This window comes from Pavona decussata, unplaced genomic scaffold (assembly GCF_977016875.1).
Source record: "Pavona decussata unplaced genomic scaffold, jaPavDecu1.1 SCAFFOLD_28, whole genome shotgun sequence".
Taxonomy (NCBI): Eukaryota; Metazoa; Cnidaria; class Anthozoa; order Scleractinia; family Agariciidae; genus Pavona; species Pavona decussata.
The window spans coordinates 2,762,501-2,790,425 of record NW_028145451.1 but is presented as its reverse complement, the minus strand read 5'-3'; the positions used below and the strand labels follow the sequence as shown (position 1 = coordinate 2,790,425).

Sequence of the window (27,925 nt, the reverse complement as noted above, 5' to 3'; positions counted from 1 at the left end):
TCGTTGAGTTTATTTTTAACGGTAAAGATTGTAATTAGGTGAAGACCACAGTCTTACCAAGAGGCTTCTCTTCGTCGACATGTTCGTCTCTAATTTCATTTGGTTTTGTCTGTTTCTTGCGGCCGTACCCCAAGTTACATCGTCCAAACGAGTCAACACATCAGCTTCGGATGGGAAGGTGATCATTACTGGAGATCATAATGAAGTTGTCGTGTCCGCGGCCCGAGAATCCAAAATCATCCTCGCTAAGATTCAGATTCATACTGAGGCGGTAGAGAAATCAAACGCAGAGCTATTAGCGCAGGTTCGGTTGAATTCTCAGAGGCTATCCGCTCTGGAGAGACAAGGTACGATTTTTTAATCAAATAAAATTGTGGCTTTCAGGAATTCAGTCAGATAATCATATAATACTGTTCACTGTTGTTCGACAATCCCGCCGTTAACACTCTTTTGTCTGTTTTATCGGTTTATCACTCCAGTACCTCTCAGTTCTCTTTCATTTCTTGTCAACAACATTATTCCTCTCGTTTGCTTTTGATTTCCCTGCAGGCAACTTCGCTCTGCTCTTCCCGCGAAAAGGAACTAGTGATTACGTCACCACACGTGGCATGTCAAGCCTGAAGGCTGTGACAGTCTGTCTTTGGATGAAAAGCAGTGAAAAAAATGAGGGAACGTCCCTCAGTTACGCAACATCGAAGAACGACAACGAACTTCTCCTGATGGACTACAGAAAAATCAAACTTTGGGTGGGAAACAAAATAAGGTACAAATATTCTTAACGGCACTGTCCGTTTTCGGGTCGTCTACAAATCGGGATAATCTCTCTGTTGCTGAGTAACCAACCCATAAGCCGGTCACAAAAAATACCAATCGGCGATCTGCTTGCCCGCTAAATTTGAGAATTGAGTGGCATGTGATGCTGGAATCGGTACTCACATCCGACCTTTGTGTCAATGCAATTTTCCATAGACTAACTTCAAACTTACACCACGTAAAAAGACATGAATCACACATATCGTCACAGGCGCCCTACAATATACGGATCACGTGTACTCTACGCCAAAACGAGAAATTTAAGTAAAAATAACTATGGTAACGTTTTCCTAAACAAATACGTTTTTCAGAGCACGTTTATGTTATGAGTGTCAATAGTAGGGCCTTTCATAGCTTGACGGAAAGCAGTATTGACGAAGGTTCTGTTTCGTATTCACAGAAGTAGGTTGTAATAGATGCTGCCCATTTGAATGTAAGCAGTAGTTAGACTGATATGTGTTAGAAGCTCACAAGCCGTTGCTAGACCGTTTAAAGTTTAAAGTGCAATATTTTGACGGGTAGCTAGTGCAGCCAAAATTAAAAAGGAAGGCTAACGAATACAGTGCAAAGGTTTTCTTTCAACGCGTTTCTTAAAAATTATTATTAGGCCGACTTCAGTTTCCACCAATGACGGAAAGTGGCACCACATCTGCGCAACATGGGAGAACACCGCTGGATCATGGAAGCTATATAAAGACGGCAAGGTTGGAGCTACTGGAAAAGGCCTTCGAACAGGTAAATGTTTTGATGTCGCCACCATATACATAGCCACCATATACATACCGATTAAAGCATGTGCAAGCGCTTCTTTCATATATAGCGAATCTGTTTTAATTCAAGTTTACGATGAAAGACGTCTTTTGAATCTTTTTTTTTCATTAATAATGGTTAGTTATGACTAGCCGGCGTTGAAATGAATATTATCATAAATAGTATCGGAAATGTTAGTTTTTGTCATTTATCTATTTATTTATTTATTTATTTATTTATTTATTTACTTATTTTTTGCTTTTGCTTTTGCTTATTTTTCTTTTCCATTTTCCTGAACTTGCTAACAGTTCGTGGTCTTATATATGTTATAAACCTTCTTTAGGTCACGTGATTCGTGGTGGCGGAATACTGGTACTGGGCCAAGAGCAAGATTCACTTGGAGGATCCTTTAATGCCAACCAGAGTTTCATCGGTAAAATGACAGGTGTCAACATCTGGGATCACGTGATAAAAGAGCAAGAGATCAGGCGCATGTCTAAGTCTTGCCTCTCAGGGGTGGGGAACGTGTTCCAGTGGTCCAACTTTAAACGTCACCTGAAAGGCTCAGTGAAGATCGTTAAGCCGTCATGTTAGTCTGCATGAAATTGTCAGCTCTGCAGTTAATTATACATCATTCTTGTGATATGGAACGCAACCATTTTGGAGCATTGACCAATAAAGATGAGCTTTGAAAACTAGTTTTGATCGTTCTTGATTGTGTACAAAATTTAAGCCTTAACCCTAGAAATCAACACCTCCCTCTAGCCTACTATCCCGCCTATTAAGTCAACCATCTAGTGTATATTAATATTCTTTCCTTTTTCACTTTCTCTCTCTCATATCTAAAAGACACATGTGTTGATGATGAGTCGGGAGGGAAACAAATGTTTGTTTTTATCAACAGGACAATTTAGGGTAATTTAGCCACCGTAAAGAGATTCTAGCATTAGCCCTTCGTCAGAGGGAATAAAGGAGTTGTGTTGTATTGTGTTGGATTGTGTGTGGTTTATATAGTGAGCAGTGGAGCTACACTAATGGTGGGGGCATGGTAGTGTGGGAAACAAGAATGAATTAATCGAATGGAAAGCGTTCGTTATTTCTTTACGGATTCAAATCATCTTCATCATCTTTATTTATTTAAACACGAATCCCTTTCATAAAAATGCTCTTCCAGAGAGCCATGTAAAAGACACAATAAGTCATACAATATGGGAAACTTAAGTATATATGAATGATATATGAAAGAGTGCCGATTTGGAAGATGAATTTCTGAAAGACAAACAGACAGAGAGATAGATATGCTTTATTCGATAAAGTAGGTTTAAAAGCTCAGCCAACGCCCGGAATGTGGACCTACTATTGATTCAACTGGACAAACAAATACAACGCAAAGGCTATGTACAGGTTGTGAAAAATTAAAGGAAAATGAGTTGGGGGACTGCTTACACCATGTTTCTGCATAAAGAATTATTTTAGAAATAGATAAAATCAATTTGGCTGCAATCATGACTGCTTCTTAATGGAACGAAAATGCGTCTACGTCATTGGTTTATTTACGAAAAACTTTTAGAAGCAGTGTAAACTATGTAAAATAGCAGCAAGTCTGTTAACAAAGTTCAAAATTAAATGGACCTCTATCTTGTAATGTGTTGCGGCCAACTACTGTCTGTCTGTCTGTCTGTCTGTCTGTCTGTCCGTTCTGTCTCCTTCTCTAATCGGTATTCACGGCACATTAATGTTTGTTCTTCCTGCCGTATTGATTTCATGGTCTCATCACCGGCGAATTGAATGAAGCCAAGCAGAACCACACGCCGGGCGGCATCCTCGCTCGCACAGCGAAGGAGGGTCGAGAAAGGAGTAGAGTGATACACTAGCTAAAGCAAATACTGATCATGATAAGCGATAGATGATGAACGTGGAGTAAAAATAATGTACGAGCTGTACGCAGATCAAAGGCAGATTAAACAGAAGGATAATGACAGCATTCAGAGAAATCAGTGGTGTACGCAGAGGTGTACGTGGATAAAAGGCAGATTATTGAAAGAAAAAACAGAAGGATTATGACAGCATTCAGACAAATCAGCTCAAAGTTCTAGAGACGCAGTGGTCTAACAAACAGCAGAAAAGGGGGGCAATTTCACAACAACAGCTTCGGACTGATTCTTGACATTCGATTCAACTGACAGTCCTTACGATTCAAGACCCAAATCGCCTCATATTTCTGTGAAATATGTAAACTAGCGCGGTTTAAAGTGGTGCTCTGTCATCTAAAAATTTAGTAACGTAGGAAAATTAATTCCCATGTTACTAAAGGAGTAAATTATTAAGGGCCAGATGGGATTGTCGGAAAGCCGACATAGGCTTGGTAAACTTGCGGACAGGGACCTGTTCCCTAAAACCGGCTAAAGAAAGCAATTTTGACAGAGTAAGTGAATGCAAGTTTCTGGGTACAATAATAGATGAAAACCTAACATGGAAACCTCACATCAAATTAATAACTAATAAAATATCAAAAAATGTTGGAAGCACGTTTAAACTAGGGCAATCTCTATCTAAAGTAACAATCAAAACTTTTTACTACTCTCTTGTTTACCCATATATCCACTATTGTTATATTATTTGGGCCAACAATTTTCCCACAAGATTGTCTAGAATTGTGACACTTCAGAAAAGAGCAGTTAGGACCATAGCCAAAATTAAGTACAGAGACAGTACAGTTAATGCCTTCAAAGAGCTAAAAATATTAAAAGTTAGGGAAATAACTGAGCTAGAAATCTCTCTCTTTATGTTTAAATTCTATAATAATCAGCTTCCAAAAAATATGACATATCTTTTCTCAACTAATTCCCAAATACATAGTTATGATACACGACATGCAAATGACTGTCATCTTCCGCGAAAGTCTTCCAGACTTGGTCAATACTCATTGGCCTATCAAGGTCCAAAAATATGGAAGACCATTGATGATAAAACACGAAAAATCAAAGCATTACATTTGTATAAGAGAAAAATCAAAAAAAATATTCTTGACAAATCAGCAGTTGCAAATATTTCCCTCTAATTAAGTACAATGTTCTATTTTATTGTTTCGTTGATTATTTTCTTGAAATCTTGACTAGTAATAATACCAGATGTGTAAATATGAATATAAGAATATTGTCAACAATTCTATTTGTCATCATTAAAACTATTTTTAGTTAATAATAATTATCTAGCTAAGCTGCAGTTGACCTCAATCTAAAGGGATCTATAACTTCAAGCATTTTTTTGCTTTTCTATAGACTCCCTCATCACTATTTTATTTAGTATTGTATAGTTATCATGAACAACAATGTATTAGTAGTGGAAGCAATAAAATTGAAAGAATCCGGACAGAAAAAAAATTCTTAGCGTAGAAAATATCCTTTTAAAGGCCGGTAAACAACCGTGGCAAAACGGAAACTACTTGGAAATAAAGTATTTCTCTTAGACATTCCAAACTGTTGACCACCCTTGAACTCTTAATACTGGCATCAAATGCCAATGAGATGTTGCATACGGTATGAATGGCTTTGTAACTTGAGTTATACTCCTTTCTTTATGTAAAAACGTCTAATGTTCTTTTCTTGTTTCATTTTTTTTTTTTTTGAGCCTGAAACGTTCTTCTGAAACGTTTCTTCTTTCCAAAAGCCCATATGAAAGTGACCAGCCCAGGAAACCTAAAACAGAGCATTGCGCGCTGTTGATGCCCGGGGGGGGGGGGGGTACTTCCTTATAAGAGGCTAATGGGGATCTACCCTCATATCAGGAGCCTGATCGCTTCCTGCCATACGGTCCGCGCGTCTGAAATTTAAATCAACCAATCAGATTTCAGCAACGGGTCAAAACTGAGTTTTCATACGTCATTGATATCTGCGCTCTGTGATTGGTTGTGCCAAGCAAGAGAAATTACATGAAGTGTTTATTGAAAGCGCAAGAAAAATATTTAGCATGGCCTGGAGTGTTGTTTTCTGTTTCGTCCTTTTGATTTTACCAAGTTCACGACGTAACACGGCGACTGTAAGTGTTGATCGATTTACTGCGTCGTTTTGTTTTCGGTTGAATGACCAGTATATAGCGATCTTCGCCGCGTGAGGTTCACAGTGAAGACTACGACGCTTTGATCGACTGGACTCGTCGTACAATTTATGGACAGCTTTTGGTTACATTCCGGTTGTGAAATGTGCTTTTCAAATTGTTCGTACATTTTAGAGAGACTGATCTCGCCAGGTGGTAATTGTAGTGTTTAGGGATTCAAATTCCCGACCTGTTTCTCTGCTAGGTATATAACAACGAGTATAAATCTTTGAGAGTTTTCAACGTCCTCTGCTTGCAATCCTCCTGCAGCACTTGTATTTTAAAGCTCAAAAAGTGGCTATTGTCAGTGTCTGTAAAATGTTGAAACGCAGCCCAGCAATAGCTCGGAACGGAATAAGAAGGCTATATCGATCAACTGTGGACTGGACTCTTCGCTCACCGACCAACATATGTGATTTCATTATACAGTCGAACCTCCCTTTGCGACCACCTCTCGTAAGCGACCACCTCTCATAAGCGACCACTTTTCCAAAATACCAAAAGTTTTCAAGTCAAATCACTATAGATGGAACCTCTCGTAGGCGACCACCTCTCATAAGCGACCACCTCCCGTAAGCGACCACTCTTAGAGATGATTGTTTAAAATTTTCTATTGTTTTTAACCTCCCGTAGGCGACCACTTGACACGGCACAATCTGCTGTTTCTCTCACGGGCGGAAATTGACTGTAACATATTGGCCCCCATCATTACAGCGGATGCCGTATTACTAAAAATCCCACAGCCGGAGCTACCGGAAGTGTCTCCGGACATTGAAACAAATGATAACATAGGTCAACATATACATGCACTATGGTACACTGAAATAAACTTTAATCAGGTTGAATGCCTTATAGGAAAAGAAACTCTCTTATCTGGTAAATAGCATGCATGTACATGCAACACCAGTGATGACTCTCTCAACCTTGTATTATTCAACAGAAAAATTGTGGCGAGAAAGAACGTCAACTGGATTATGTAACAAACAAACAAACGCCAAAGCTGTTGATGCGTTACGCTTGAAATGTAACATTGCAAAAATGCCGTTTACTGTTTGGTCCTAAATCAGGCAGCCTAAACAAAAGTTTTTACTTAGGGTTTCGATAAGCAATGGCAAAAGCCGTTAGGTGTCTGTAATTACCATCATGTAAATTACCCGGAATTTAGACCTCCCCCCCCCCCACCCCCTTTTATGGTCTGTCCTCTGGTAAGTGACCACCTCCCGTAAGCGACCACATATCCTTGACATAATGGGTGGTCGCTTACGGGAGGTTCGACTGTAATTTAAATAATTTCATTAATTAACTTACTAACTTTATGGCTAGTTTTATTGTCATTTATTGTCCCTACATTTTCTGTTTTGGTAATTGGTGATCTGTCTCAGTATGAGGTGCTTAATTTTACCCTAAAACTTTACAGATTATTCTTATGGCTATTTTAGATATTTTTTTACTTTTTATTTACCGATTTGTGCCATTAAATTGTTATAAATAAAGAAATTATATAAATTGAATAACATTGGTAAATGTATTGCCAGCCAGATCCATCACCCTTTGACAGGGTGCCTACTATTGTTACTGCACAAACAATAGTAGGCACCGAGATACTCGGGTTTCCTATGGGTAGTGCTCTCTAATACAGGAATATTTTTGCGCAGTTTAAAACTATGTGGAGAAAACAGAACTGAGCAAGTGCTCTTGGTATCCCATTGCATTTAAAATAAAATGTTTGCAATTGGTGGAACCCCAAACATGAGATTGAAAGGGGGGAAATAGACGCCCCCCCCCCACCCCCACATTTGAGCTAGAGTAAGAATTTATGGAAGCCAAACATCAGACACTTTTATCAAGTTAGTGAAGGCCATGAGCAAGAGGTGGAAGGTACAATGTAGGGCGAGTTTTAGATAGGGTAACAAAGAAACAGCAAAAGTAAAAAGCCAGACAAAATATTAGAAGGAAATGCACGCCTGTGAAAATTCAATTTTTATTAACCGATTGAATAATGAAAAAATGCCCTGAATAACCTATTAATTTTTTTATTATTGTTATTTTTTCTTGGTTCTTGTTGACTTTGTTTTCAGGGTGGTTTTTCTCTTTCTTAGTTATATGGAGCAGTTGTCAATTGGGACCCAGCCCTGTTACTTCCCCTTGCCATACCCGTCCTTCTTTTGTACGTTGTTGTTGTTGTTTTTTTCTGTATATTTTGATGGCTTCTGTGGCAATTCAATAAAAATAAGCAAAACTAAATAAGAGAAGAATGACTTTGGCAATTACAAGAGACTTGAAACAGTAGATGCAACACAGTAAATAGCCAAACATAAATAGATCCCATGTGATTGATAACATCTACAGTAAATTTTACTGAATGAGGGATGGTAAACAGGAGCATGTGGAGAAAGCTACAATCAGTTGGGAGGCCGAGAATGAGGTTGATGGGAATACTGGCTATGAGATGAATGTGTTAGCTGTCATAGCTCTTCCAAGTAGCTTTTGTAAATAAAAGATTATTATTATTATTATTATTATTATTATTATTATTATTATTATTATTATTATTATTATTATTATTATTATTATTATTATTATTATTATTATTATTATTATTATTATTATTGGGCATCATGATGTAGCCATTGTCAGAAATTTGGCATTAGCTTGTCACATGCACAATTATAGTTTGGGTTGTTCCTTGTGCATTGAGTTTTAAACATGATAAAAAATAATGAAGTGCCAAGAGTTGTCTGGACATGTAAGATTGATAACAATAATTATTGCTGAACACTTATACTAATATTAGTTAACATAATATGGTTTTCTTTAGTGTTGGCTTTAATAATGAGGAACAACAAAAACCGTTCATAAACTCTGGGTCAAGAGGAACATATAACAATTGATGGGATTTAGAATTTTTAAATTTATTATTCTTGATTTTTGAACAATCTGCAGTTTTATGAAGTCTAATTGTCTGACAGGTGTGTAAAGTTTTTTCAATGATAAGGGAAATAATGCGAATTTAGGGCTTAAACTTTATACTGTTTTGAATCAGGGTTTGGATTATCTTCATAAATCTGAATAACAAGAACAGGAATCACGTCTACAATTATTTTATAGGTGACATGTCTAAATGTAAATAGGTGAAATTTTAACAACTAGCTACTAATTAACTACTAACTAGCAAGAGAGTGATTTGAAAGTCTGGCCCGCCTAGATTAGCACTCGCTACCTGCGGGCCAGTTCACTACCTTGTTCTTCTTGGTTGGATATTTGAAACTCAGAGCAAGAGATAGATATTTATAATATTTTGGCAAACTAGAGGTACATGTTGTGCGAACTCAGTTCCCAAATCTGGCCTGGAAATGTCTGTTGTGAGACTCAGATTCTCAGCTAGAAAAGATACTGATGGCTTGCTGATAACTCACAACAAGCTCGGGGCGGTGATTCGAAAAAAGTGAGTAATGCATGCTATCAACCATTACAACCAAATAAAAAATAGAAATTGAAACTTTTTCGCGGATACATCATAAAGCCGCAAACTAAATTTAATAAAAATCATGCGTATACAGTCGTGTAAATAATTTTATTCTGTATACTTGTATACATATTTATTAATTTATTTGGTGCTATATTTTACATTTAAACGCATAGAATAGCGCAAACTGTTTAAGGAGTACCTCATTTAAAAGCACTGTCCGCGTCGGATGGCCGCGGTTGTCAAGGTTTTTCGCTCTCCTTCTTTTTAACGCTGTGAGGTGTTATTCCCTAAGTGAAGCTAAGTGGCTGTGTGGAAAGTTCCAGAATGCTGGGGAAAGGTATCTAGTGTTTTCCCGTTTACTTTAGGTTGGAGAAATATGCCATTTTCGAGAACTCTAGAGCGGCTGGAGCGGCGATAAACAACAAATTCAATAGTATTGTCATTTAGTCCACAGTGAAGTGTCACTTGCTAATGACGTAGGATAACCAGTTTTGACTGCCGCTCGTACTGCGGGCTCAAGCTCCGTATGGCAGGTTTGACATGTTTGTTGTTAGTCCGTGTTTTTATCGCAATGCAAAACTGAATCAATATGCTTTATCTCTTAGTCTCATCTTGGGTAAATTCTTACTAAGCTGAAACTGACCCAGATTTTGAGAACATAACGTTCTAAGAAAGCGATCGAGAAGTCCTGGGTTAAAGAGTTGTCTGACCGTGTAAGACAAAGAAAGACTGGTTTCGAACTTACCTTTATTCAAAATGGCGGCGAACTTTTGGCTTTCTTCGCACTGCAATCAATGGCTCCTTGACCGCGAAGAAATTGAGTTAGAAAGGCAGAGAGACTACCAGTACCTGAAGGAAGGTGACTACAAAAAGGTCCACATCTTTTTCATCAACTTTATTCAGGCATTAGGCGAACATTTGAAGCTTCGACAACAGGTCATCGCGACCGCCACCCTGTATTACAAAAGATTTTACGCCAGGAACTCTCTGAAGAGCATAGATCCGCTGTTAATGGCTCCGACTTGCACGTATTTAGCGCACAAGACGGAGGAGTGTGGTGTGATATCCAACAGTCGCTTTACTGCCGCTTGTAATGCCGTTGTGAAGAACAAATTCTCGTTCGCTTTTCCCGGAGAACAGTTTCCTTACCGAATGACTCAGGTAATTATCGATGGATGGAGTCGTTTGTAAGCTCATTCTTTTTCTGTGTGCTTGTTTACTCTTTGGAAAATTCGCTTGACATTTTGTGTAGAACATAAGTCAGAAAAAAAAGTTTTCCGACGCCGTAAAAGAGGTATACGCAATTTTTGTAATAAGCACACATCAGTTTGGAACGTTCTATAATAATTGGGTTTTAATACCTTGGTGTAAAAACCTGTGAAGTTTTTCTTTGTTTTATTACTATTATGTTCGTTCTATCTATTGTTTTGAATTTTTTGTTTTCTTTGTTCTATGTCGCTCGTGAATGTAACAGGTTTTTACACCGAGGGTGAGCCTAATAATTTATGATTTTAATACACGAATTAAAAACATGTTTACGCCATCCCAATGAAATCATTAGGTCATCCATTTTTTTTTAAGTAAAAGTTATTTGAGTGCCTGTATTTTGCTGTGTTCAGCTGATGTAAAAGAAATTTTCGCGAAATATTTAATTTGGAGTTCAGGTATTGAGTTTCCTCAAAGCAGGCTTCAGCTAAGAAAATATTTTCCAAAGAGTAAATTGTTTCATAATTTCAAGTACAAGCAATTTATTTTGGGAGTAAATTAAAACTGTCACATAGGCAGAGTATGCTATTTCTTAGACTAAACTATGGAAAAAATTATCTTGTTTCACGTCAAAGCTAGGGACAGACCCTTAAATCAATACCTTATTTGAGACCATGCAAATCCTCCTTGTTAACCCACTGTGAAATATACAAGAGGCTTAATTGGTTGAAAGACTGAGACGAAAGCAGCAACCATGTAACGAGTTGTCTAGGCCTTTCAACCCCATTTCACCCCTGAAAACCATATCTAATTTACAGATCAGCCTTACCCTATTTCAGACCAAAAAGGCAAGGGAAATCAAAACAAACAAAATCATTGCCCGGTTCTCATGTTGGGAAATTCCAAGATGATGGAGGATTTCACAGTACCCCAACCATCATAGATTTTACTAGCTTAGGAAAACACAGAATTGTAGGCATCCCTGATCATCTGGGATGGTTTGGGGAAAATTGGGAGCAGTTCTATTTTCCTGTTGTGTTCCAGATTTATATGAGGGTCGGGATCTTTCCTGACTCAGTGTGAAGCCTCTCAAAACCCCCAAAACTCAAAATGGGAAATGTTTCCCTATATTCTTTATTCTTATGATTTCCTATAGTTTCCAACAATTTTTTTCAATTACACTGGTAGCATCTGGGATGGTTGGGAAACAACTAAATTGGTTATGATGTGGGATTTTCCTGATATATGAAAACTACAGTTATGGGGAATGACCCTTTTCTGTTGAAATGCCAAATGGTCCATGAAACAAACTTGTCATGGTGATGCTTGACCTTTCCTTACATACAAATCATTTATTTTGGCAGGTTCTTGAATGTGAATTCTTCCTGTTAGAGATGATGGACTGCTGTTTAATTGTATACCACCCGTACCGTCCTCTCACTCAGTATGTTGCAGACCTTGGAATGGAAGATGCTATCCTACCTATCGCTTGGCGTATCTTGAATGACAGTCTGCGTACAGACGTCGCTCTCATTTACCCTCCTTATCAGATAGCCTTGGCTGCCATTTATATGGCTTGCGTCATTCAACAGAAAGACTGTAAGCAGTGGTTTGCTGATTTGTCTGTTGACATGGACAAGATACTAGAAATAACACAGGAAATTTTACAGCTCTATGAACTTTGGAAGAGTTATGACGAAAGGACTGAAATCTCGGTAATACTTAGCAGGGCACCTAAGCCCAAAGTTCGACCGACATCAGCCACACCAGGCCAAACACCCTCCCCAGTGCCTCCAGAATCTTAACCCTTTAAGATGAAAAGTTCATGCCATGAGAACTGAAGACAAGATACCAAAGATAAGGTCTTGATATTAAATTCAAATTCTTCCAAGTATTACTTTTGTTTTCTTGCACACTCAATGCTATTATTAATTAAGAGTAAATACCTCTGAGAAAAGGCTATCACACTTCTGTGTTTCTTGGATAAAGACTCGAGTTTATGACATGAAGCTGGGATGTGGTAGGGGCAGTTTCCCTCATGTGACATCCCCGTTGACGTCGCACTGACAAAAATTTAGTCCACTACAAGCTGCATGAAAATCTGCTGGTTTGAATTTGTGCATCATGAAGTGGGGTCAAAGTGACCCAAATTTTGAATGTTGCATTATGTGAACTGTTCTTGCAAATAGTTCTAAATGAACCAATAAAATGTTATTATCCCTTGAGTCTTCATGTATTTACCCTACAATGTACCTCTATTTTTTTAAGCAGTGCATCTGAGGGGCCTGTCCCCACTTCATGTCCCTTCTAAAATTAACCCTTTAACCCCTAATATCAAAGAGCAAATTCTCCTAATTTGTTGCCCTACTTTTCTTATAAAAGCACTAGTGAGAAATTATTAAAATATCATGAAGCTTAAGGTCATATCCTTAATTCTCATGACCTCAGGGGTTGAATAAGCATTAAAATTATAAGGAGAAATTTGATGCTGATCGCTGTTAGGGCTTAAAGTGTGTCCTGACCTTTAAGCCCAACGAGGACAGATCCTTGTGAGGTAGGCATTTGATTTCTTAAGAATTTTTTGATCAAAATCCCCTTCTTTGTTCCAAGAAATGGTAATCTCCTCATTTTGGGAGATTTAATTTCCTCTTGGATATACACTGTGTCACACTGGTCATAACTTTAACAACCAAATGCCCCAGAATGGGAATGGAAATGTAGATCTGTCCAGGGTACCCCCTCCTACTTATGCCCTTGGGACCACTATTAGAACCAGCTTAAATGCATCAAAACTAGCTTTTATTGAATAGACGCGTACACTGTATTAATGCTTGTAAATAAATCAGTAATTGATTCATCTTGTTATAAACAGAGAAAAAAGCATTATTCCCGTAAAGAAAATTGGTACATAACTGTTACTTTCTTTAAATATCTGAAATATTTGCAACTTAAATAATCATTAATTTTATTCTCACATATTCTGACACATCATTTGCCATCCCAAAACCTTTTCTTTTCTCTTTCATAGAAATCAGTTCTTCATGTGTTCATGTAAACATTGTGAAGAGTTTAGCAGAATTTGAAAGTACAGTGGAACCTCTCCTTACGGACACCTCTCTATAACGGACAGTTCACTTGGTCCCTGAGAGACCGAAATCCATTCAAAGCCTACCTCTCTAAAACTGACACCTCTATAATGCGGACACTTATTCCTGTCCCCTTGGTGTCCGTAATAAAGAGGTTTGACTGTAGTTCTATAATGTTAACCCTTGGCTAAAGCCCGATTAATATAAACTTACCAATTCTCCCAAGCAATTGTGTGGGGAAAAAAACACAATCTGCCATAAATTTTACTGGATTAATTGATGTACAATATCATAATTATGTAAAATTTGCATTCTTTTCACAAATGTTTAATTTGAATTCTTTTTATAAAATATTTTCTTATTATTTGCATAAAGGAAATATTTGTAATTTGTAGCATATGATGAGTTCTGTCAATGGCAAAACAGACTTTCTGTTCCTTACAGTTGTTTGTTATCTTCTTTGTCTCAAGTGTCAGCCATCTCCTTGCTCAAACCAATGTGGGCACAGGTGAAGGACTCTTTTGGTACCTGCACCCACAGGAGGCTGAGTAGACAACTGACAGATTAAACCAAAATTTGCATACATTTTCTTTATTATTTGTCACGTTAATGCAGATAATTTGTAATTAACTCATCTTTTACTGAACAACTTTAATTTTTCTGGTCAGAATTTTCACTCTTTCACCAACAAGGATAATTTTTCACATTACTTAGTCCAAAATTGTTATGGTGAACATCTGAACAACTGAGAATGTTTTAAAGCAATGGTTATTTTCCAGTTCAGGTGTGCAACAAAACTGGCCTGAATAAAGTACAAACCATCAGCAAGGGAACTTAACAAACACATTCTGACTACACTATAACGAAACATTCAATGTGAAATAGTTTATTCAGGAATGGTCAGTCAGTCATCCGACAACAACAATGTGTCCTGACATATACTTATTACAACATACAACATGCTATAAAGTCTAACTTGAAAAGCTTGAAGAATTAAGTGTACCACGCCAGATACGAAAAACCACTAAAAAACCACTCTTTAGATGTGGCCAAAAAATATGTGGAAACGTATTCCCCATCTAATGCAGCGGCACAGAACCTCGAGGAAGAGGTACAAACAAACCCATAACTCCATAGAAAAAATTTAACTAAATTTGAAAGCAGCGAACAGGAAGACTGACTGAGCTAAAATGATTACTATTCCCCGCTAAAACATTAAATACTCAAAACTCTCCCTTGAGAATACTAAAACCTCTCAATCGTGCCATCAGAATAGTAATTTCTGACTAATTCGTTCCAGTCACTCAACCGTCAGAAATTACATTATATAACAGGCAGCAATATAATATTATTAATGTAAATTATGGATCAAAATAATTTTGATACTATCTGGTCATGAAAAGTATTCCAGAAATCACTTGTCTACATTAATCTGTTCAGAGCTATCTGACTCTCATATTTGCAAAAGGAACAACGATATACCTTTATAATTTAAAATTATGAAGAATACAAACGGTTCCCTCTTTTCTCAGAGATTGCCCTTGGAAAAGTGAAACACACTATTATGTTCACGTGACAATAACTTGTCATTATAGAAAATAATTTTGAACCCGGTAATTTGCACAGCCGTCTGATCGTTTACAAATTTTTTCTGGCAGTTGAGTAAATCAGAGGTTAGCATATATGAAAAAGTTAATTGGCAAAGGAGAGATGTTCAGTACTGAGAGGGTTAATGTCATGAACAACAAGTAGATGGCCATTTAAGCTGGAGATCCCAAGGAACGGAATCGAAACAAGAACTGTAAATTTTGTGGCATGAACTTTGAGTCTTCAAATTTTTTTTTTCGTCTACAAGTTGACGGAGGAAAGTACAGGTCTGATTTTGGCCGAATGTTGTAGCACAGTCAGGCTGCCATGAACAAAAGATCCAAAATTATGGGAACGGGTGTTCAGAACATGCGGTGAAATAAAGAAATGCAGCATAACTTAACCGGTTTGTTGAGGAAGCAGTTTCTGCTACTGAAGATATGGCCTGGCCTGGCTTCAATCCTCAAGAGAACTATTGTTGAAATATTAGCCAATCAGAATTTTGCATTCACCAGTGAAAACAGAAATCAAACAGAGTGGGTCTTTTTGGCAGGCGTTCCCTCTCCCCAGTTCTCCCTTTTTCCTCTCACTTCCCCCACCCCCCTCCCCCATACAAGAAGGACCTGAAGGACAGTGCCTACTAATTCCAAGTTATTTTTGCGCAGTTTATGAATATGCGGGGAAAAAAAAGATCTAAGCAAGTGTCTGAAAAGAAAATTGGAGGTAACCACACATTTCAAAGAAAATTAATCAACAATATTTGTAAAAAGTGCTAAAATACATAGCAATGAATTTTTCTCCAATTTTTAACTGAATTGTCTCTGAAAATTCCCTGCTGGCAGAGGTCTCTCATGTACCTCTGCTAGCAGGGAACTCTAAAAAAGGCGTGGATAACCCCAGTTTTCTTTTCGGATTTCAATAACACTTGTAAGATCTTCTGTTCCCACATATTTATAAACCGCGCAAAAAAAAAATACCTTGGAATTACAGTCGGACCTCTATTAAGCGGCCACCTATAAGCGGCCACCCTCCATTAAGCGGCCACTTTCCAAAGTCCCGAATTATTATTTTGTCAATAAAGGGGCTGTATTCGATACCTCTATTCAACGGCCAACCTCTATTAAGCGGCCAGTTTTCAAAGTCCCCAGGGTGGCCGCTTAATAGAGGTCCGACTGTAGTAGGTACCGTCCTTAAGAAACCAGAGCCTCGTGGACCATCCTGAGATGTGCAGAACATATGCGCAGTTGCAAAAGAAGGCACAGTCTTTAAAAAAGATATAAGATAGAACAATCAAATAGTCATGAAACAATTCAACAGATAAATAATTATGCGGATCAAGATAACCAACCCAAGGCGAGGAATAAGATTAAAAAAATAATAATAATAATAAGCACTGTCTCATCCCAACATCATACTGATCATTTCCCAAAACATGCCTGCCGCAGCAAGGCTTCTTTTTGCAAACCAGGAAAAAATCGTTCAAGCTTGCTCGACCTTCATGAAATAATGTTTAATGTCCTCAAATATAATTTCTGCCATTCTATCATATCCAGCGGGTGAGAAATGGAGGTGATCGTCCCAGAATCTTCTCCGCTCTTCCTCACTCAGAGAACCGTGTGGCAGCTTGGCTGATAAGTCGGACAAAAGCATTTTATCACCACGATCTTGTACGTAATTCTGTAAAAGACTGTTCACTCTTGAACGCTTTTCTTTCAATATCACAAATCTGTCGTCAACACCACTTTCCGGTATGGTTACTGCTACCGAAAGTGAGCAATGCTTTAAGGCTATCTCGTGCAGCGACCTCAAGCGTTGAAATAACGGCTCACCGTCCTTTTCAAAGGAAAAACCAAGGTCGTTTGTGCCCCCTAGAATAATCGCAAGATCAAAAGGTCCATCTTTACCCAAAACAAGAGGTAACCTCGCGTTCATTTGGTCGGTGGTTTCCCCACTGACACCCTTGTTTACGATATTGAAAGACTTGGAAGTGGATAGAGATTGTAGAAGACTTTGTAGTTTACACGTATAAGGATGAAATTTCGTCCCAAAACTGCACCAACCTTCAGTCAAGCTGTCACCGAATGCGAGGATGCGAACAGCCATGTTGGAAGGGAGCAAAGGGATTGGTAACCAGGGGCTCTTTCCATGCAAATGGTGCAAATGCGGAAAATGGGCAACTAATCCGTTCGAAACGGTCAGACTGGAAATTACAGTTCATGTGCACAAATGTTGTTGTCTTCTTGGGTCTTCTTGATCTTGTGCCATCACGATTTCCGCCCCACTATCTGCCCCTGGGTCTCCGACTCCGTAGCCTCCCACGCAGTCGTTTTTAGGGCACTCGTATTACCTCCTCCCCACAAACGCCTGCTTACCCAAGCACCACATTCCTTTCCCATTGTTTTACTCCCCAAGCACCCTAGCCAATCACCATCGAGTCATTGTCTGATGATATCAAATCAAATTGCGGGTTACAATGGCCGCTTCCTTTTACCGCGAGCTTTGTACAGTCTCTGGTACATGTGAGTCTTGAGAGATTATGGAGCCAAGTTGGAGTACACTGTATATATATTTTCCTCACTTCTGAAATGGCTGGTCGTGGCTGAAACGCCAAAAGAAATATCGAATTTGAATACAAGCGCTTCTTGTGCGATGTGTACTCCTGGGAGACTCAAAATCTTGGGGAAAGTGTAATCGATCTTCCCCACCTGATTGAGTTGACAGTCGGTAAAGATATCACCTCTTACGGGTGCGGAAACTCTGGAGCAGCTTTGTTTGTTTGTACGAAGTGCCACGAGAGACTTACCTGATTCGAGAAAGCAAAGAAGAATGTAGAAGGTATCAAGGCGAGATCTGCAGTATTTATCAGTCCATTAAAGACTATTAAACGGAAAGTAAACAACAAAGAGCCGATCAACTTGTGGTCGGGTCCTTGTGGAAAATGTCGCACGTGCCCCCGAACAAATTACTACAACAAAGCGTGATTCAACTGCCAAATCTTCAAAGTTTACCGACATATCTAGTCTGAAATGTCAGCCGTCTCCTCCCCCTAACCCACAGGGGGCGCGGGAGAGAGAGACGTCTGAATTCTGAGCGTTATAATGCCGTCCGGTGACGTCACACAGTAATTTATGCAATTTTGCATAAATAAAAACCTTTTAAACAAAATGGCGGCCATGAGTCATGGAAGCACGCGGCTTGCATTGCAGCATTAATGTAGGAGGTTGTGTGCGTTTTGTAAGCCGTAAAATTTGAAGACAAAGCATCAAGAATGTATATACGGGATCGCACTTCATTTTCCACCGAAGATGAATTTAAAAATGTTCCGATAAATGTTTTTAGTAAATAAAGTGTTGACAGGCCAGACACGACTCATATTAAAGCTTGTGGTATGGTGGTATGAAAAGTGGCTTCTCGTTATGGTTTTGCTTTTTTTGACTGTTTTTTTTTTGTTTGAAATAAGAGAAGGTCCTTCAGAATATTTCTTGAAGCAATGGTTGGTTTTGAATTAAAAGTAATTTGCTCCTCAAGATGTTTTTGAGGTTAGGCAACGCCGGGTTGCAAGTTGTGACAAAAGAAAGAATTTTGTTTCGCACTTTATCGTTTTGTTGTAAAGCCGACTTCCGTTCAGTGAAACTCAGAGGTTATTTTTTCAATGAGATTGTGGGGGTAGCTTCTAGCCCAAAAGTGCGTTTTGAAGTGGATGATGTTGTAACAGAATGATTTTGCAGAGGAGTTGTTTCTAAAAAGTCTCAGGGCTTCATTTCTTATGAGTCCTTTTCTGACCCCGGTGGGTGGCAGGAAGAAAAATGTGTACAGGAAAGTCTCTGTGGGTTTAAAGTGCGTGCGAATGTCAAGGATTCTCGCTTGATTGTTGGAATCGCTGAGACTTCTGAGAACCAACGACTTAGTGAAATCATTCTATTGCAATACCACCAACTTCAAAATGCGCCTTCAGGCAAGAGGCTATCAAGACAATCTCATTGAAAAAATAACCTCTGAGATTAAATTCACTGAACGGAAGTCGGCTTTACAACAAAACGAGAAAGTGCGAAATAAAATTCTTCCCTTATTCAAAACTTACCACGCGGCATTGTCTAATTAACCTCAAAAACACGTAGAAACCAAACATTGGCTCGAGAAATATTGAAGAGATATACTCGTGAGAGCAAAACTACGTTAAACGAGAAGTCACTTTTCGCACCATGAACTTACGAGTTGTGTCTGGCCTGTCAACACTTTACATTCGCCGCCGAAATGAAATATCTGTTTTCCCAAGTTCGACCAATAAGAAATGGTTATCTATTTCAATTAGGTAAGAACCAATCAAAAACTACCTACCATATTCGCAAAAGTACGTGACGTCACCGGACGGCATTATAACGCTCGGAATTCAGACGTCTCTCTCTCCCGCGCCCCCTGTGGGTTAGGGGGAGGAGACGGCTGACATTTCAGACTACCGACATATCGGGTAATATTTCGGTTTCCTCCACACCGACCGACAAGGTAGGTCGACAAGATTGAAGGCAAAGCTTGATAAATATTAAAGCGACTTTGCGTAACCAGTCGGCAAATTGACGAAAATATCGCTATTTCCCGTCCTAAATTCTTTGATTGCAGTCAGTTAATAGGCATTTTAACGAGAAATTTTGAACGTGTACTCAAAGCTTACGTAAGCTCGGTCAAGTTCTGTCTCCGCCGTGATGTTTTTCACTGTTCCCGGGAGAGGCGTTCTGAGGTCAAGGTCAACCTTCCAGATTTTAGAAGGTTCACTGTGATTGGCTTAGCGTCGGAAAGGAATGTGGCGCTTGGGTAAGCAGGCGTTTGTGGGGAGTAGGTAATACGAGTCCCCTAAAAACGACTGCGTGGGAGGCTACCGACTCCGAGGATGGAAAGAATATGTCACTGGTGTGAGTTTCACGATGACGCAATCGTGACCGTCAATTTTGGTAGGCTATCCATGATCATGACTTATTTTGGTCCGATTTGGTCTAATTTAGTCAAAAAATCTACCTATTTTGTTCCAAAAATAGAATTTCGCCACGCATTGAATTACAGCTACAGCTGCAGTCGAAAAAACTCGCCAAAAGGACAAAGGTTTATTAACTTTTGGATCGAGCTAGCGTAGTTGGAAAGAACAACTTGTTAGTCGTTAGGTTTCATGTTTCCGAGGGAGACCACGCCTAATTACGAGCAATGACTTTAAAAACAATTAAATATTCAAAAGTATTACTGGAACAGCCAAGAATAAATTTCTTATCCTATCTTCCGGAATTGAGGTGACTTGTTCGGGGTTTTCGCGTTCAATATTGTGAATATTTCCCAAAATAACGAGCGAGGAAACGAAAGCCCAGATCATGAAACACTGACGAAACTTACGCTCTTTGATGCTATTGGGAGGAAGTCCATTGTGACGAAATTATATGCTGCTTCTCCTACTGTTCAAAGGGCAAGTAATGCAGTAATTGTCAAAACTGTCCAATAATAAGGTACTATGATATACTGCGGCTGTACATTACCAACTTCAACAATGTCTTTGGGCAGTTTTTTCTTTAGTTAATGATTATAACAAAAAGGAATATTTATAACAGATTCGAGACACAGTCCTTAGGGGGAGGGGAGCCTATAAGGGGGAGGGGCGGAAGCTTAGATACGTCTGCAAAGGCTTAAGACTATCTTATAGCTCTCAATTGGTGATAAAAGAAAAAATGATTGCCATTATGTGGGGACGGCACGTTTTGTGAGTTACGAAGATCGTAGATCAACATTTCCTCAAATTGAACGAGGCTTATAAACGTAAATTACTCGCACAACCATTTTACTCAAAGTAGCATCCAGTGGTCGCAAAATGTATTTGCTTCGAAAGTTGTCTGGGATTTTTTACATCAGTTCTCAAAACAAAGAAAAGTGATTAAAGTTGGAGGTCATAAATTAGAAACTAAAGGAAAATTGCAACATTCCCGACACGGTTTGCGACTACAAGATGTTCCGTAGAAGTAGGATAACCTTTTTAGTGCGGTCCAGTATGTCCGAAAAATCGCTCCCGTAGGACTTTTGTGCCGAAAGATACATTGACGAAACTTGACACAAATCTTGATCTTGATGACGTACATCGTATAACTTTAACTGGTTACCATGGCAACCAGCGATGACGTCAGGATTGACTACCTGCTATTTTGGTGGCTGCCATCTTGGATTTTCGAACTCTCATTTTTCTAAAGCAAAACAGTGCATTTTTGATAACTTTAACTAACAAGTGATTTCCATTACGAGCGATGTCCAGTTAAGTGCAGATTTCTTCATTTTCCTTTTTTTGTTAAGCGCATGTACTCTTTCAGTTTTTCTCATACAAAAATATCATTGATATTCGTTAGTCCCATAGTAACAAAGCAGACAAGTTAGCATAAGAACAACATGATCTACTTATGAAAGGCAGTGAGGTTTGTATCAAAACAAGGTCACCTCCAAGGCCAGGTCACTTAGCACACGACTGTAAAAGTATGTGAGTTGACCACTGTCTAAAGAGGTGATCATTGTCCACATAGTCATGGTTGGGGAGAACACAAATTGATCATCCCGACGGTAGCCCTTGAGAACCATACCTCGGATTTCAGGATCAGTTTTCGTATTTAATATATTTCAGTTTCAGCAGTGTGTTTCGTAAACTTGAGTTTTTCATATCTTTTTGCCAATCAAGTCAATAAAGGTATTATTATTGCTATAATTTTGTATGCCTTTTTTTAAAATTTGTGATGTGTTTTTCGTTTTCTAGCCTGAGGTCCTCCTCTATTTTCTTCCCGGCCTTTCTTGTCACTCTCTTTCTCCGATCTCGATCTCCCAGAAAGCACCACATCTTCAATGGCAATTCATATCCTTGTATTTTTTTTCTCCTCTACCACTGAAAGTGCAAGGATCGAACAGAGAAATCACCTTTCTAAAGTTTGATCCATTCATTTTAACTGTTCGGAGCGTGAGCTATGTTTCTACGTTTTGCGGTGTTGTCACTGGCGACGGCCCGAACGAAGCAAAGCATTTTCCATCATGGCGTAAACGAAAACGTTACCGATAAGGCGTTTTCGTAAAGAAATGACCCGTAACAGGAGTAAGTGCCGACCGAGGAGAAGGTACATTTAAAGCCACCACGAATCTTTGTCTTCTTATGGGCCAAAATGGTCGTCAGCAGAGGCTGGAGTGGACGGTACACCATGGGTTCTCTCAGTTTAGGTCCTCTATCTTTGTCCCATAGAACTTAAAACAGATCACTGACTGGAGGTGCTTTCCTGCGTGTCCTGATTCAGCCCCATCTCGTGTGTGTATCCTGCTGCAATGCCTTCTCTGCCTTCCACTGCTTTCGTCACGGGTGTGTCACCAAGCTTTTGCTCCAAGCCCCTCCAAGATCTTGATGCAAGGTACTCCGCTAAATCAAAATATAACTCTGTTAGTCTTATGGTCGGAATATTTAAATGAAAAATGAATGAATGAATGAATGAATGAATGAATGAATGAATGAATGAATGAATGAATGAATGAATGAATGAATGAATGAATGAATGAATGAATGAATGAATAATGGACGGACGAACGGACGGACGGACGGACGGACGGACGGAAGGATGGATGGATGGATGGATGGATGGATGGATGGATGGATGGATGATGGATGGATGGATGGACGGACGGACGGACGGATGAATGGATGGACGGACGGACGGACGGATGAATGAATGAATGACGGACGGATAGATAGATGGATGATGGATGGAATGACGGACGGATGAATGGATGAATGAATCAATTAATCAATCAATCAATGGACAAACAAATGGATAATCGAGAATGATGCATTATTCAAGTAAGTGACACAGGCATACTCGGAAAAAATCCGAGTACTCCTATCAGGAGTCGAACCCAAGACCCTCCGATCACTAGTTCGGATGCTCTACCACTGAACTACAGGAGACTTGTCGGAGCTAAGGCCATTAAACCAGGTTCATGGGACAAACACGCTAGAGCGACTCTTCACCCAGTGTTTCCAGGTCGAATGGGAAAACGGAAATGTTGGTTTTTGTGGAGGCAAGAAAACCGGAGAACCCGGAGAAAAATTCTCGGAGCAAGGACGAGAACCAACAACAAACTCAACCGGCCCATATATGGCGTCAACTCGGGAAAGCTTGACTCAATGTGCAAAGAAAACATTTTACTGGCCTCACTCTCAGATCTCGACGCGCTTTTTTGTTTTTCCTTATCACGAAAGAGGTTGTTTGCGAGAGATAAACCATGGTTGGATAAACCGGCCAAGGTACGCTAAGGAATTTAGAAAAACAACTAACAAGAGAAATGAAAGGTAGTTCGAACCTGCAGAAGCGTGCTGTTGAGTTGACAAAGTCGTTTCTTCATTTCTCTCAACTAGTGATGTGGAGGAAAATCCTGAAAACCAAACAAATACAAAAATGGAGCTGGCATCAACTACAATGTCAAAACAAAAGATGAGAAATTTATAACAAAAAGAGCATCCCTGTGATGTAGGCAACTAACGAAGTCTGAAAACGTTTTAGGCTAGAACGAACCTGACCTTGGGAAACTGATGCAATGCATTTACTGTATCTCTTACCAGAAATGCCCCAAAGCAGTCTACATTGGGGAGACGAGACGCAGATTGGCTGACCGATTCAAAGAACACCGCCTAGATGTGCTGCACAATAAGGGGGATCTGCCTGTGGCGCAGCATTTCAATGGCCTCAGTCATTCACTGTAGGACATCCGTGTTGCGGTAGTGAAAGGGGGACTGGAACAGAGGGATCTCAGAAAGCGCGAGGAGATGAGACTCATTTTTAAGTTTAGAACACTCGCCCCTCTCGGGACCAACCGCGATTTCTCATTCTTATGATCGCGCGCGCATACATCTTGGCACGCGCTCTCAGTTTGTATCATTTACATGCCACCCTGAAGAAAGCAGCATTGCCGAAACGTCGGTGAACATAAAGCAAACTTAAAAGCGTTAAAGAATACCAAAACCTTTTGTATCACCTGAACAAGACGCTACGCAGTTTTAACAATATTATCAACTAAACTGATGCAATGCTCTAACTGGGAGCTGGTCACCGTATGGTCCGTTCACGTGACTGTGAAGAGTCTATCGGTGAAACACGTGACATAACCTCAGTACAAGGTCAAATGTAAGACCAATACACTTAACACACCAGATGTCTCCTTGGATGAGCTGTAAGTTGGTCTCAAGTGTCCAGTTATCAATGACATATCTGGCACATCACTGGACTCGTCCATATTCTATAAAATAACAAAAGGAGATTTAAAATAGGCATTACCGGCAATTTTGAATGAAGAAAAAAATCGCAAATTTCATATCACAAAAACCAAGACAAAGGGTAGAAAGTACCCTAGCCTCCCTCGCAGGCGCTCTTTTGGCTTGTCACGCAATCTTTCCTACCCAATCACGCAATTTTCTCGTTGGGGAGGAAAGATTGCGTGACGAACCAAAGGAGCGTCTGTGAGGGAGGCTAAAAGTAGCCCTCAATAGCTTTTACTCTAATGTTAACAATTCAAAACGCCGTTTACACAGACGATTTCAACTGTCTGAAAGCTATCTGGCACAGTAAAGTACCGCCAAACTTGCTGTTTTAAGGTTGATTGCTCTGATTTATGTTCTGTTACGGCCGGGGCAAATCGCTTGAAATGTGAGGACAAAACTGGCTTCCTGAGGGATCCCTTAACGAGAGCTTTGCCGTGTTTTAGGATCACATTAAAAGTGTTCCACCAAAGAAAGACATGTTGTCCTCCTGTTGCTGTACAAGAACATGCAGTGAAATCACCGGGAATAAAGTTTATCACTTTACTAAAACGCTTGAAAAAAGATAGAAGACGAAACGTAAGGCCTGCTCGTATGTTTGTTTGGTCTGAATTATTGCCTAGTGGAAATTCCAGAAAATGTTTGTGAAGGTTCAACTTCCTCACTCCAAACGATTTTTAAAAAGGCTTTTATTTTGACATATTTTCTTACCTCCTCGTCTAATTCAACAGAGGCACTGGCACCTACGGAAAATAAAGTATTCTTATTTTTTTAATGATATTTCAACTTAACTAGTACGTCATCTCAACCCATGAGCTTTACGGGTTTTCAGTTATGACCACGCCAATTACATCTGTCGAGAAGTATTCCATTTCACTAATGCATTGGCTAGTAAACACATAACCGCAGGCTCTAACTTCGAGTTGCTTGCGATCTCATACACAGTCTCCGCTCTCCTCTGTCATCGGTGGGTCGTCGAGGAGAGCGGAGATTGTTTCGCTTGCTTACCTATTCCCGCGAGAAACGCAAAACGAAAAAATTAACGCGAGGAAATAAGGCGCTGGTGGAATTGGGCCAGATCACGAGTAAAAATAAAACAACCATCTAATGTCGTGTTACAATAGGAATGCAGAAAGCGTTTGAACGGTTTTCAATTGGGCGTCGAAAATAATTCTGCGTTTGGTTTTGTTTTGTTTTTCTACGCTCTGTGATTGGTTGACAAAACTCGCGCTACTTTCTCAACCAATGGGAAGCAAAAGCAAAACCAATCGTGTCTTGCTCGCACGCGTTTTCCCGCGCTTGGCGCCGGTTACATTTATTTGCTTCGAGTTCCGAGTGGTTCATTGCGCTGTTTATGTCTTTTGTGGTTGTTGGCGTAATATATCAAACACGAGACACAGTGTTTCATCACATATCAAACACCGAGAAGAGAGTTGAAAATACGACGCGTAGCGGAGATTTTTTGACGAACTTCGAGGTTTTTGATATTGTGATGAAACGCCGTGACAAGTGTTTGATATAACTTCTCAAACAAACAGATTTTGAAGGGGAAATTAAAGATGCAAAAGCAAGGAGTTTTTCATCAGATATCCAAACACGTCACGGTGCATGATTTCCTTTGTCTTTAGCTTTTGAAGTATTAATGAGTTTGAGAAATTTTATTCTCAAATACATATTTATAAATTATTGAAGAGAAAACAAAGGAAATCTCTTCAGTGAAGGAGGTTTGGAAATGTGGTCTTAATTATCATAAAATGTGGTGAACTTTTGCTTTGATTTCCTCCAAGAAATATTAGTGCTATGGGAAGCCATATCAAACACTCGAAATTCGAGTGCCTCATCCTATTTCCAAACACCTCGAAGTTGGTTTAAAAGAATAAAACTTGGCTGCGCCTCGGTTTTTCAACGCACTTCTCGGCGTTTGGAAATTGGATAAAACTGACTCTTCCTTGTGTTTGATCTATTACATGAAAATTGTTTTAAACGTTACAAGTTAACCATACCAGGTAAAAGGTCTCTAAAATCTGTGATGTAGTCTCCTGTCCACTCCCGAGTCCTGTGAAATGATAAAAGCACATGGCAAATCAGGAAAAACTAACAAGCAATGGGTACCTAAGACACCCCATAAGAAACGTGAACGGCAAAAATGACCACGTGACAACGATTTTCCCGCCATTTTTCGCGTTTGCCGGTTGCCGGTTGCCGGTTGCCGTTTCTATGTGAAAACAGGCTATTTCGCGTTTGCCGTCTACGTGAGAGCTACGTAAGTATTTCTTCCTAATTTCTTCCTATATTGTTGAAAACAAGTACCCCAATAATTTTTCCGGCAAATTATTCTTGGGCAAATTAAGTTTCATGTTTAAAAATCCTTCATAACTCACTCCTTACCGCACTTTTCTTCATGAACTCACCACAGTAAGTAGCAAAACAGCTTCATCGAAAATCGCAAAATTAGACTAGTAAGCGAAGCTTCAAGTCAAACGGTTCATGCTATTTTACGTGACACGTGAAACGGCAAGGTGACGTTTGCCGTTTCACGCAAACGCGATGCTAAATCTCTCTCTTGTCTCTCGCTAAAGACCTTTCAAGCAGGCTACGCAAACATGACCTCAGTAGGTTCCCCAAGTATGACTGTAGTGACTGTGAACCGTGTCTATTGATTTCTTTTTTCGGCCCTCTCAATAGTGTGTGTATAAATTTATGATATTCTAGAATATTATCTTAGTTTGGTATCCCCAATTAGTAAATGGACTGTTTCCTTAAGTTTTGTTGCTTTGATACAGAAAGAAAGTTATTACCCAATTACTGAAACAGGGCCAACAATACAGGGTCCGGTTGTTCGAAAGCCGATTAATGCTAATCCCCGATTAAAGTCAACCGAGGTTTTCATTTCGCCCCATAAAAATGTCTTAGATAGCAAAGTTTAAGATAAAGACAAAGAAAAGGCTAAATCAAAACTGAAGGACAAAAATCTTTTCGAAAAATCTTTATTGGTTGGTAATTAAACTCGAATCAAAGTTCAGGTTAATCCTGGATTAGCCTCCCATGCAGACGTTCTTAGGGGTTCGTCACGCAGGAACGCATGACGAACTCCTAAGAACGTCTGCGTGAGAGGCTAATCCAGGATTAGCTTATCGGACTTTGAACAACTGGTCTCAGGTTGACAAAGCGAACTTAGGGTGTGGGGAGGGGAAAGGGGGGGGGGTGGGCAGGGGAAAGGCGAGGAATATCACATACAGTGGAACCTCTCCTTACGGACACCTCTATACTACGGACACCTCTCTATTACGGACAGTTCACTTGGTCCCTGAGAGACCGAAATCCATATAAAGCCTACCTCTCTAAAACGGACACCTCTATAATGCGGACACTTATTCCTGTCCCCTTGGTGTCCGTAATAAAGAGGTTGGCTGTACTTGTGCTTTACTTCAGTACACCCTGGCAAAGTAACAATGATTGACACATAAAAATCTTGTTTATAATGTTTCTTACCTGACACAAGCTATTTCCATTTCAAAAGGAGTCACTATGGGTTTGAAGAATTCCTGTCATATGAAATGCAACTTTTTAACAAGAATCCAAACCGTCGTAAAAAGAACGGACTAAAATGACTAT

At 39.5% G+C, this 27,925-nt stretch overlaps 4 protein-coding genes and 1 long non-coding RNA gene across 7 annotated transcripts in view; 2 read left to right on the top strand and 3 right to left on the bottom strand.

Annotated features, from left to right (window-relative positions):
• On the top strand, positions 1–2,262 carry LOC146485115 (neuronal pentraxin-2-like). Its single transcript, XM_085104072.1, has 4 exons — positions 1–347; positions 550–763; positions 1,421–1,548; positions 1,907–2,262. The coding sequence occupies exons 1-4, from the start codon at positions 80–82 to the stop codon at positions 2,155–2,157; spliced, it is 861 nt and encodes a 286-aa protein (XP_084960198.1). The 5' UTR covers positions 1–79; the 3' UTR covers positions 2,158–2,262.
• A 7,608-nt stretch (positions 2,263–9,870) lies between these two features.
• On the top strand, positions 9,871–12,558 carry LOC146485114 (cyclin-C-like). Its single transcript, XM_085104073.1, has 2 exons — positions 9,871–10,288; positions 11,698–12,558. Exons 1-2 carry the CDS (start codon positions 9,884–9,886, stop codon positions 12,136–12,138), a joined length of 846 nt encoding a protein of 281 aa, XP_084960199.1. The 5' UTR covers positions 9,871–9,883; the 3' UTR covers positions 12,139–12,558.
• Positions 12,559–13,115: 557 nt separating this feature from the next.
• LOC146485113 (uncharacterized) lies at positions 13,116–15,578 on the bottom strand. The gene is made up of 2 exons (XR_014863502.1): positions 14,752–15,578; positions 13,116–14,271 (listed from the first exon to the last, which is right to left on the bottom strand). It is a non-coding gene; the product is annotated as an uncharacterized LOC146485113 (long non-coding RNA).
• Positions 15,579–16,187: 609 nt separating this feature from the next.
• On the bottom strand, positions 16,188–17,262 carry LOC146485112 (uncharacterized). The gene has a single exon (XM_085104077.1). It carries the CDS (start codon positions 17,107–17,109, stop codon positions 16,486–16,488), a length of 624 nt encoding a protein of 207 aa, XP_084960203.1. The 5' UTR covers positions 17,110–17,262; the 3' UTR covers positions 16,188–16,485.
• A 3,542-nt stretch (positions 17,263–20,804) lies between these two features.
• Positions 20,805–27,925, bottom strand: part of LOC146485110 (2-(3-amino-3-carboxypropyl)histidine synthase subunit 2-like) — a 20,530-nt gene continuing 13,409 nt past the window's right edge. For 2 of the 3 annotated variants that reach the window (XM_085104048.1, XM_085104049.1), the window contains exons 11-16: positions 27,803–27,855; positions 26,314–26,366; positions 25,022–25,053; positions 24,204–24,291; positions 23,359–23,430; positions 20,805–22,420 (exon numbers count right to left, since the gene is read on the bottom strand). In XM_085104048.1, the coding sequence (XP_084960174.1) occupies positions 22,263–22,420; positions 23,359–23,430; positions 24,204–24,291; positions 25,022–25,053; positions 26,314–26,366; positions 27,803–27,855 (456 nt within the window). In that variant the 3' untranslated portion in view covers positions 20,805–22,262. Of the gene's footprint in view, positions 22,421–23,358; positions 23,431–23,524; positions 23,597–24,085; positions 24,292–25,021; positions 25,054–26,313; positions 26,367–27,802; positions 27,856–27,925 lie in introns of those variants that run through there. The other variant, XR_014863494.1, reaches the window with a different exon arrangement.

Excerpts from the sequence above, each read along its gene's own strand:
- LOC146485114 (XM_085104073.1), top strand. The coding sequence starts at position 9,884 with ATGGCGGCGAACTTTTGGCTTTCTTCGCACTGCAATCAATGGCTCCTT. Across the intron at positions 10,289-11,697 it reads TTCCTTACCGAATGACTCAG|GTTCTTGAATGTGAATTCTT; the intron begins GTAATTATCGAT and ends TTATTTTGGCAG.
- LOC146485112 (XM_085104077.1), bottom strand. The coding sequence starts at position 17,109 with ATGGCTGTTCGCATCCTCGCATTCGGTGACAGCTTGACTGAAGGTTGG.
- LOC146485115 (XM_085104072.1), top strand. The coding sequence starts at position 80 with ATGTTCGTCTCTAATTTCATTTGGTTTTGTCTGTTTCTTGCGGCCGTA. Across the intron at positions 348-549 it reads ATCCGCTCTGGAGAGACAAG|GCAACTTCGCTCTGCTCTTC; the intron begins GTACGATTTTTT and ends ATTTCCCTGCAG. Across the intron at positions 764-1,420 it reads TGGGTGGGAAACAAAATAAG|GCCGACTTCAGTTTCCACCA; the intron begins GTACAAATATTC and ends AATTATTATTAG.